We start from the raw sequence: 12,026 nt of genomic DNA on the forward strand, positions 1-12,026 counted from the left end.
AAATTAAAGTTTTCTGTAATTGAATGCCAAGACCATTCTTGCAGTCTGAATGAAAGTGTTCTTCAAAGCAGTCACCCACCCTGCATTTAGTTTCTCCAATATCCAGATGACCACATTGTGAGCATTCAATTGGAAGGAGTCCAGGTGAATTGATTCATTTCCTGGATGGAGTGTTTGGATTCCTCCATGGTGCAAAGATAGATGAAAAAGTGTTGGAGTTCCTGTGGTTTAATAGAAAAGTGCTGTGAGTAGGGTGGATGGTTTTAGGTGAAAATGAAAGACTGATTCAAACTTAACTTTGATTTCTTCCACTGCCATCCAGTAACAAGGCCGATGTTAAGCATTTTAAATATTAGAAAGTTGTCTATTTGTAAACAAATAAAATACTGAAGTATCCAAACAGATTTTGTATCAGTTCTTTGCAGTGTAAAGAAACAATATCAGATTGATTAATTCTGGTGAAACTGAACTTCTCAATTGTCAGATTGATGCAGAATTTAATTACTCAAGGGAAATCATTGACAAGTTTATGGAATTTATAGAATTTGGGCCTGATCATTTAGGTCTGGTAGTTTGAAATAACTATCATAAACTTCAAGCATTTATTGTGCAAGAAATAAAACATTTCCCATTCCCAGACATAAATAACCATTACCTTAACCACAAATTTACAGAAAACATTAATAGGTCATACATGAAATAAAAATGCAAAGTAGATTCAATTATACTTGTATGTTACAATAGAAGGGTCTTGGACACTGAAGACTTCCAGATTGTATTGGAGGTTTGGATGTGGAGTTCATGTTGCTGATGGTTTGAACTGGACTCTGTGCAGCTGCACAGGAGACAAATCCATGGTGTAACGAGCCCAGAGGACCCCAAAACCCAGCAGCAAAAGATATTCACCAAGACAAATGGTTACTTTGTAGTGGCGGCTACACTGCTAACTGAAGGATCGCACAACCAGACGGGCTGAGTGCAGTGAGCAAAAACTGATTTATTGCAGGCTGCCTGGTGGGTCTTATACTCCCAGCCCGCACCTGGCTGAGAATCGCATTGGGGGGCCCCCGACGTCACTGGGGTGTCAAGTGGGTCCCCAAGCGCGGGCTTCTGAGCCCGGTGCCGCAGTCGGGTGGAAACTCCCGACGGCACCATTTTGGCTGGCTGCCCCGCCACGTGTGTGACAAGCGGGGCCGGTTCGCCTGCCTAATGTCTTTCTGCCACAAGTTGCTTTTAATTATCTTTAAACATGAAAATAGTAATCAGTTAAACTTTGATTCTATTAACTAACTTAACCCCCTTCTAATTCTAAGTGCACATGTATGTAATGTGCATGCAAGTTCAGAAAAGTTATTTGATTCACAGACCAATCTCACTTTTCATACCTCTAAGTTCACTGGTTGCAGGCAATTCTTATACTGTGCACAGAATTTAACATTTATGAAGTTCACCAGGCTTTGGTGCTTGAAGGGTAAATGATTACTGCTCAGAAAGGTTGAGAGAGAGATTTGTCATTCCTGGACACAAACTGATTTCTTCTAATCAGTTATGTCAGTGTCTTGCCGAAGAAACTTGCCTCATCAGGGTTTTACAAATGATAACCTATTCTTTTCAGGTCACTAGAGTTCCTTTTTGTTTCTCTTATTTCAAGTGAAACATCAGGCAGCCAGTCCTCTCCTCTTGCATGAACCACAAGGGCTTTGTCCAGACTGAACTAAGTACTCACAACCAGTCTTCAAAATGGACTTTTTCCACAAGCTTTCCAGCTTGTCCTGTTCCAGTCCCAGCTGCTGCTGCTGAACTCAAGCACTGCAGAATTGATCTCTTTCTCTCTCTCTCACACACAGAGAAAAGCCCGTTTCCCCCCCCCCCCCTCTGCTTGCAAAACCACACGACCCTCTTAGAACAGCAACCTGCACTCCAGACAGCCTGTGGCTCCAGACCTAATCCTCCAAATTATCTGTTGTTTTCCAAAACAACAACCCATCACTCAGCATGTCCAATTAACACCTACTTGTGAAGTCCTTATAGGCATTCTTCAAAGTTTTCGCAAAGGCACTTGGAACCTGGACTGTCTGGCTTGAGCAGAGCTCTGGCATTTTAAATGAGATTTGTTTTGAAGTGTTTGTATGTGACCTAAACTAAAAATAATCTGCCACAATTTATCTCTTTTAAAACATATCTATATACAATATAAAATATAACATAATTTGCCACAAGAATTTAATCAATACATCATTAAATAAGCATTTTACCCTCCAATCTATTATCTTCTCTAACCTACAGCCCAAGCATAAAGATGCAAACTGTCAACAGACATAAACGTGATCTATTTAAAATTGGCTTCCTGTGAACTCAAATCACACACTTGTATCATTACACTCCTCATCGCACATCTGCACAGGAAGCTCTCTCTCTCAACAGGACAAACAAGATAAAACAAAGAGATAAGAGTCAGGTTGCATGTGGGAGACCAATTAACACAAATGACAGGTTTATAAAAGCTAGTTAATTTGGTCATATCCACTCTCACTTTTAATAGGCATTTTGACATTGAATAATAGTAAACAGGAACAAAAAAAGTGTCAAATTTAAGTGACATTTTGAACTGCTTTTAAAAATATAAAGATACAAAATGTTCTTGAGCTCTCCATATGACAACATCTGTCAAATACACTACAGATACATTTGCAACTTTTTTCTGCAAAATCTAATTTTGTACTGACAGATGTAATGATTTTAAGTTTCTTATAAAATAAAAAATGCCATTCTGGTGCATTATGACACAAACATCACTTGCACCCTTACCTTAGAGTACACTTTAAAAAAGGTAGCATCTATACTAATAAGAGCAGAACTTTTCAGCAGGCAGAAAGAGAGGGAGAGAGAGAAAAGGCACATTTTCAATAACAGAACATTATTCCGTTTCCTGCAAATGAATGATCTCTAACCAGAGGGTTAGGTGAGTGCATACTCCAGTTGAATCTACACTTTAGCAATAGCTTGGACTCCACTTTGAATTACCATGTACACTCTGGCATTCCTGTGGCAGACTAGTAAAGTTTATTGTCATTTGATTATACAAATACAACCAAATGAAGCAGCATTCTGCAGTTCTCAGTGCAAAACACAGACAAGTAACCAGACATAACGACAAACAACACATATGCAGGACAAGTATTAAGAGCTGTTCTACAATCCTACCAAGGACAGAATTTCAAGATCTGCTGGCACAGCAGTGGAATATTTCATTAACAAAATTTATCCATTACTTCATAATCCCTCCAAAGGTTTTGGTGTGGAAATCTACAATTTAATCTCAAGAAATCATTGAATTAATGATAATTTCCGGTGTCTTTATAATGCTTGCTATAAAAATTTGAAACCACCTGATGTTGCAAGAGATGTGCATGGAATATAATCACATAATTACTTCTCAAAAGTCTCTCTGGTTTCAAAAAAAGTTATTCTTTCAGATAAATATTTCTCATTTTCATATATTATATTGCAGTTTCTACCTTAACTTTGTGTGTATGCCCAAGCTTTACTTTATTTTTAGAAAAATATTTTAAAAACACAAATTAAAAATAGTACTTTTATCCATCTGGGTTTCCGTCTATGTGATTTCTTCATTGTGACTGGGTATTCAGCTTGTTTAATGACAACAGTTAATTAATTTTTGATAGGTGCTAACTGATTCATGGCAACCTTTTTTCAGGGTTTGCAGCGAACCACTATTTTTCCAGCCACCGCTCATCGGCCTATCACTTTCCACTGTGGGCTCTTTTATTAAGGTTATCAAATTGATTATTTAAATTTTAATAATAATAAAACCCACTAAATAGAGATATTGTCACATTTTATTTTTGTATTATCCAAATAATACAAATTAAAAAACAAAAATCTGAATATCTGTACATTCAAATCAATAGTTTTAAAATGACTACTGAATATAATGTGAAATATAAAAGTAGCTATTTAGGAGTGTATGTAAGAGCCAACAAAAAAGATCTGAATGTCTTCATAAACCACTTCATTTACACTCTCGTAGTTCATGAAATCAACAGACGCTTTGGCACTCCTATCCATTCGTTCTTTCGACAGCTAACATAATTAAAATTAAATACCCAATCACCTGTAACTTCCACCAATTACACACAGAACTAGCAAAACACTAGAAAGGTATACATTTATAGTAGTGTGTATCAATATTTCCTGTTTTCTCTCAGACAGACTTCAACTATTTCCCATGCTGTAATCAGTATACACATCCTTTTCTCACAGGCCCAGAATCTGTTCTGCCATTTGATTATTTTTAATTACTTTTACAATCTCAACTCCATTCTCCTGCATTCTCCTGCCTTCTTCCTGTAGACAACCTTACAAAGCAAAGAATCTATTATCAACATTTGCTTTAAGTATACCCAACAATTTGGCCTCTAAAGCCATCTGGGCAATGAATTTCATATACCCTTTTTACACATGTGAATGACCCGTCTTTAAAGCCAGCTTGGGTCGTTCACACTGAACCAAGAAAAGCTGGGTCAGTGCGACCTTTTTCATAGCAAGCCTGCATTCCAGAGCAAAAGGAGGTGGGACCTGCAGCATTACAGCGTCAGCATCCTGTGTGCCGGGCATTGACCTCTTCACTGCCTCATGAAGCCATTTCAAGTTTGAATCTCCCACTGGTAAGTCACGTGCATTCAACATCATCAGTGCATCACAGCCTTTGAACCCGGGAAGCCGGGTATCTCTTTTAGACAGGAGCTGAAGAGTTTTGCATCAGCTCTGATCTACCTACCTTGGTGGGTAATATATGAGATGAAAATGCCCCTTCCCCATTCCACGTTTATTTTGTTTACACAGGTAAGAGAAGTAGTTAAAAGACAATTAATTCCTGTATTTTAACGTATAATGGGCTCTAGATTCACCACCCTCTGGCTAAAGAAATCCCTCCTTATCTCTGTTCTAAAGTGTCATCTTTTTATTCTGAGACTGTATCATCTGGTCCTACACACTCCCTCTACTGGAAGCATACTTTCAATGTCCACTCTATTCTGGCCTTTTAATGTTCAGTAGGTTTCAATGAGAATCTTCCCACTCCTGCTCCCCCCACCCCCTACCCCATCCTTCTCAACTGCAGCCAGTACAGATCCAAAGTCTTCATACACTTGTTACCCCTCTCATCCCTGAGACCATTCTCATAAACCTTTGGAAACTCCAAATGTAATCTGATCAATACTTTATATATTCTGGTCCTCTTGAAATGAATGCTAATTACTGTATTTGCCTTTCTTACTCTAGACTCAACCTGCGAGTTACCTTTTGGGGAATCTTGCACTCAAACTTCCATTTGGACTTAATTCTCTTCTCATTTAGAAAATAATCTATGCAATTATATGTTCTACCAAAGTACATAACCATAAACTCCTGATGTTATATTCCATCTGCCACCTCTTTTTTCATTCTCCCAAACTGTCCAAGTCCTTCAGTAGACTTCCTCAACACCTTCCCTACACCTATCTTTATCTACAAAACCATCAATTCCATCAACCAGTTTATTAACACAGAACATGAAAAGTAGTGACCAAAAACCACTAGTCACCTGAAACTACCAGTAAATGCCCCCCTTTTGCCCTCCACTCTTTCTTAGCAATCAGAATGGGTGAGTGGGAAGTTAAAGAAAGAAATATTCCCTTCTCACCACTACTCACATTCCAAAAACAAATAACAATGACATCCACTCACTATCCCATTCAGTTTTAACCAGGTTTGTTTGTTCTTTGCTGTTAGCATTTATTTCCCATCTCCTGCATCTGGTGCTACCATTGTGGTCTCCTCTATATGGAAAAGACTAGGCACAGACTGGGAGATCGCTTCCTTAAGCAGCTTGATTACATCTGTTGCAATAGCCTGTGGCCACCCATTTCAAATCCCCACCCCATTCCCTTGCTGACATGTATGTCCCTGGGCTCAGGTACTGCAAGGCTGAGACGACCAGCAAATTGGAGGAACAATACCTCATCTTCCATCTGAATGGCATTAACATTGACTTCTCCATTTTCTTTTAAAATCCCACCCCCCATCTTCATCCCCCTATCTTCTTTCCTCTCGTTCTGTCTGTCTCTCCCTCTCTCCCCTTTTCCCTCTGTCTCCTTTCATAGAGCCAAAATCAGTTCTCATCTTTCCTCTTATCATATCCAATTAACAATTTTTGTTTGTTGGTCTGGATTCCTATCCGTCCCATTCTTCCCCCTTTCTCTCATAGTCTTTATTCAGACGCTTGTCTGCTTTTTGATTATACGGTGATATATCTTGACCTCCTATAAACACCATGAGACCCGCTGAGTTCATCCAGCATTTACAATCACAGCATCTGCAGACTTCCATGTTCACTTCATTTTCCTTTTAAATACAGACACTGATTTAGATAGAGCAAAGATGCTCACTATCTACATCCAGATGATGGCACGCAGCCAAAGGTAACCATATAACCATATAACCATTTACGGAGCGGAAACAGGCCATGTTGGTCTTTCGAGTCCGCAACGGTTCACTGAAGCAAGTTATGATCCAAAGCTAAGGCTCACCAAAAGGAAATGGACAAGATAAAAAAAATGAAAGATGGAAAACTCCTGCAGTAAAACAATCGAACCCTCAAAACTATTCAAAGATAGTTCAGTTAGCTATTGATTTAAAAAAATATCAACACCCATTTCATTTCCTGTTGAAAACCTGGCCAAAAGATGTGCATGCAGCATATCCTCTTGACCTCTTAGCAAATCCCTTGAGATCAACATTACTTATTTGAAGAAGTGGAAGATGCCTGGATGTGAACTGTTTGGTGGGAGATGGCAATTATATACTAGTTACCCTAAGGTTTTAACAGAATACAATGTTGTTTCAATGACAAGGAAGCCTAAGTCAACTGATCACTTGTCTCCACTGCTCAAACGTAATAAACATGTACATCTCTCTGGCTTGCTCACACACGTACATGTACACACACTCCATCATAACATTATCATTTTCCTTGGTTCCCCAACCCTCACACCCCTGCATTTCCACACCATAGCTGCTCCCTCGCTCTTTCTTCATTCTCCTCCTTCCCTTTAGACTCCCTCCATCTCAGCAACCTCTGTCTGTGTAAAATATTGCTACTACATACACATACAATTCCAAAATAGATTCTATAAGGCCTTTAAGTTTGTCTGATTGTCATCCAATTGTACCAGCATTCTTCGGTCCACAGTGCAGAACAATGCAAAACACGTGTATAGACATAACACACATATAAACGATATATACGTAATACAGTACAACTCCGATTATCTGAAATCCTCAGTTACCCAAAATTTTATGGACCTGGAAGTGACATCTTGTTCGGCTCCTAAATTTTTTTTTCAGATAATTGAAGATTTCAGAAAAATCAGAAATCCTCATTCATCCAAAAAATTTGAAGCCTAAATGACGTCATTTCACCTCCGAAAAATTTTGGATAAATGAGGATATCCAAAAACAATCAGAAATTCTCAGTTAATTGAATTTTTTTTTCGGAGCTGAATTGAGGTCACAGGTTGAAAAATGTTGGAATTTTGGAAAAAGCTTTAGTAGAATTGAGTTTTTGGTGTTGGATTTATCTTATTTTGTTCGTGTTGCGTTTTGGTGAAGATTAACCATTATGTAATACTTAAAAGGCCTTCCCTTGTGTTTGTTGTCTTTTAAACTCTGTTACAAGTGAATTGCTGTTGTTACTGGGCTGATTTTAAAAATGACCAGATATCCGATCATTTATCCGAAATAGGCCCAGTCCTGACCATTTCAGATAATCAGAGTTGTACTGAATACATATTAAAATAAATCATATTAATAAATAAATAAATGGGAGGGGGAGGAAGGAAGCAGAGTGAGAGGATTTTCTTTCTCTCCACTCCTGGCAACACCAGAGAACTTTAAAATTCATTCTATCCCATTCAGTTTCTCCTGAGCTAATTAATATTCACCTCAGATGGCTACATTTAAATGCCAGTAAAGATATTCAACATCTGCATACGGTGAGTAAGCATGCAGCCAAATATGAGAAGCAGGTGATGTTGGCTACATGTCTGAATCATTAAACTCAGCAGATAGCAAGAATAATGTACATATATTAACTGGTGTACCAACCCAGTGTTCTTCTGCATCTGGACCATTTCCTGCATACTTGCAATAAATAAAATTGTGGACACATCCAAAACTCAACATAAATACAGAACATAATATGTTTAGTGACATCAATACTGCAATAGATACTCCTCCACTTATAATGGTTCGCCTTATGATTTTTTGAAGTTACAATGGGTACAATCCGTACTTCATATTTTGAATTTTGATCTGTTCCTGCGCATGTGATATATGGTACGATACTCTCTCGTGAAGCAGGGCATTGGCAGCAAGCTGCAGCATCCAGTCAACCGCGCACACAGTCTCTGTAGTAATCAGACGAACAAGAGTAAACAGCCACAAGTGTAAACAATTGATACTGTGTTGAAAGCATTTTTTAAATTCTGTGCTTTCGCATCCTATCATGTCTACTGAATGCCCATGTGACTCCTGCTTCTGGTGAGAAAAAGAGGAAAGCAATTACTCTGGAGACAAAACTCAAGATACTTGCTCAGCGTGAATGTGGCAAGTTGGTTATGGCTATAGCATGTGAACTAGGACTTTCACATTCAACAATCTCAACCATCTTAAAGGATAAAAACCGAATCAGTGAATGCAATAAATCATCAACATCAGTGAATTCCACCATCATTACAAGGAAAGGAACTGGGCCAATTGACGATATGGAAAGATTACTTGTCATACAGATGGAAAATCAATGCAAAAATGTATGCTGCTTTGCCTACTGAAAACACAGGCTAAGACAGGAAGACTTTTCGATACGCTTAAAGAATGTGCTGATGATCCTATGTGCACGTAAACATTTACAGCAAATCATGTTTCAAAAAGCATCAAAATTCACATAGTATGAAGGTCAATGGTGAGGCAGCAAGTTCCGATACTGAAGATGCCAAAACTTTTAAGGAAGAGCTGCATAGTATAACTACTGATGAAAATTATTTTGAAGACTTTATTTAAAATTTTATAACATGAATACAATAAAGAATTACATTTAAAGAAAAATAGAAAAAAAAATTAAAAAAGGTATGATTACAATATTACATCAGAAAACTACACAAAATAACCCCCCCCGTTAATTGTAACACAATATTAATAGTCTAACTTAAAATTAGTCCAACCCTCCCCCCAAAATAAAGAGTGAAGAGTTAATAAAATTGACAATATTATATATGAAAAAAAAAATACCCACTTACAAAAAAGAGATAAAACTTAACCTAAAAAAATTCTAACAACAAAAAAAAATTGTCAATACTAAAATATCACACTTAAACATATATTTAAATCAAACTTAAATGCATATAATTAGCAAACGGAGTCCACTTTAACTTATAAAAAGACATCTTATCCTGAATTGAAAAAGATATCCTTTCCATAGTCAAACAAAATTTCATTTCCAAATACCACTTATCTAAAGTTAGTATATTTCTATCTTTCCAAGTAAGTGCTATACATTTCTTAACCACAACTAAAGCTAAATAAATAAATGAAATCTGATAATCCTCTAAACCTAAATCGATTAATGATTGCATGTTCCCTAATAAAAATATATCGGGATCTAATACAAGATGGATATTATATAAACTGTTAAAAACAGATTGAATACCTTTCCAAAAATGTTGCAATCGATCACAAAGCCAAACAGTATGCAAAAAAGTATTGGCCATCTGATCACATCGAAAACAAGAATCCGGGGGCGTGGCAAGATGGCATAGGGAGCGGACGTGCATTCCCGGTCTCCCCCAGGCAGTTATATAAATACCCGTTTTAAGAATATTTCTTTTCTGTTAAAAGTCTTTGTTTTGTTTATCAATTTTTTTTAGTTTAAAATGGCAACAAAGATTAAGGAAAATAGAGTTCAAATACAGAACAAAACTACACGCTCCGACTTTGGAAGAAACTCGGCCTACTTGCCCAGACAGAACCACGGAGTCAAGGCTGGAATTTTCTTAAGAACGGAGCTCATTAATTGGACTGTTGGATAAGCTGGCCTTGGACACCCCTCTGAAAGATGTTTAAAATGGCAACAAAGATTAAGGAAAATAGAGTTCAAATACAGAACAAAACTACACTCTCCGACTTTGGAAGAAACTCGGCCTACTTGCCCAGATAGAACCACGGAGTCAAGGCTGGAATTTTCTTAAGAACGGAGCTCATTAATTGGACTGTCGGATAAGCTGGTCTGGACACCCCTCTGAAAGATGGTGATGAATATTGATTTGAAATGTTTTATGAAGATAAATTGCAGTAATTGGCATTGGTTGCCCGTGAGTTTTAAAAATCCAGATAACATTAAAGTTTATTAGTGATTTTTTTTTGGATGGAATATCGGAAGGATGAATTTATTATCTATAAATACAGAACAAAATTACATTCTTTGACTTTGGAAGAAATTTGACCTATTTGCCCAGACAGAGCCGGAGTTGGTGCTGGAATTTTCTCAAGAACAGAACTTATTAAAGTTGATTTCGGACTCCTTTTTGAAAGATGGCGACGAATGTTGATTTGAAATATTTGAAATATTTTCTGAAGATAAACATATATATGGAACTCCTTGACCTGCAATAAGGTTTATCAGTGATTTTTTTTTGGATGGAATATTGGAAGAGTGAATTTATTATCTGTGAGTATGCATATATTGCAAACAGATTTTAATAGTTTTGAAAAGGTTTTTTTTAAACTAAACAACAAGATCAGTTTAATATTGAGAAAATTGGAAAAAACATAAACTTTATTATTAAATTTGGATATTCAGTAGAAAGAAACTATGAACAAGATTGATGATTTATAAAATTAAAGTCGAAGGAGCAATGTCCAAGAAGAGTTAAAAATTTTGAATAAGTTTTTCTTGAAAATAAACAATAATTTCAACTTAACATTGAGAAGATTGACAAAGTAGAAAATTTGGTATTAAATTGGGAAACACAGAAGAAAGAACTTATGAATAACATTGATGCTTTAGAAGATCAAGACCGAAGGAATTATGTTCAAGAAAATTTTAAAAGATTTGAAAAAAACTTTTTTTGAAAGTAAGCTACAAATTCAACTTGAGACTGAGAAGAATGGAAGATTCGGTGTTGAACTGGGATGTTCAGAGGTGTTTTAATTCAGTGGATGAAATTCAGGAAGACTTGAAAAAAAAATTTAAAAAAAACTTTTATTGATTGTAAACAATGTTTAACTCAGTGTTGGGAGGGTGGAAAGGGTGCAAAATTTAATATCAAGTTTGGATTTTAAAAAAAAAGAGTTTATGAATAAGATTGGTTAAATTGATGGACCGGGGTTTTATGGATATAAGAAATGATGATTTTTCGGTTTATACGTGTATTTTGTCTACCTGGGGGGGGGGGGGGGGGGGGAGGGAGTGGTACTTCTGCTCCCGAAAGTCATATGCCATTTGTGGTTTATACCACACCCATTTGGGTTTTTGGGAATTAACCACCACAAGGTGGTTAGGGGAGGTGGGGGGGGTGAAAATTTGAAAATTATTTAGTATCTATTATGTAATATTATACTAAGTCAATTTGAAATGAATGTATGGAGATACTATAAATAAATTTCGAAAAAAAAAAGAAAAAAAAGAAAACAAGAATCCAACTTACTAAAACCAAATTTTTTAAATTTCTCCGGCATTAAATATAGCTGATGAATAAAATTATAATTAATCATCGTTAGTCTAGCATTAATTAATTTCCGAATAGTATTCTTACAAATTTCCATCCAAGCTTCTTCAGCTATTTTATGTCCTAAATCTTTTTCCCATTTCAACTTATCTTTATCCCAGTCTTTTTTACTATCAATTTCTTGTAAAATACAATACAAATCAGATATATATCCCTTTTTTGGTATTGAAAGTACATATTCTT

The 12,026-nt window shown here is 36.5% G+C and overlaps 1 protein-coding gene across 4 annotated transcripts in view; it reads right to left on the minus strand.

Moving 5' to 3' along the window:
• The window catches only part of setx (senataxin), a 118,443-nt gene that overhangs the window by 77,423 nt on the left and 28,994 nt on the right, over window positions 1-12,026 (minus strand). For all 4 annotated transcript variants that reach the window (XM_069887046.1, XM_069887041.1, XM_069887054.1 and 1 more), the window contains exon 2: window positions 80-221. In XM_069887046.1, coding sequence (XP_069743147.1) covers window positions 80-86 — 7 coding nt within the window. In that variant the 5' untranslated portion in view covers window positions 87-221. The remainder of the gene's footprint in view (window positions 1-79; window positions 222-12,026) is intronic.

The sequence above is a fragment of the Narcine bancroftii genome, chromosome 1, assembly GCF_036971445.1.
Source record: "Narcine bancroftii isolate sNarBan1 chromosome 1, sNarBan1.hap1, whole genome shotgun sequence".
Lineage (NCBI taxonomy): Eukaryota > Metazoa > Chordata > Chondrichthyes > Torpediniformes > Narcinidae > Narcine > Narcine bancroftii.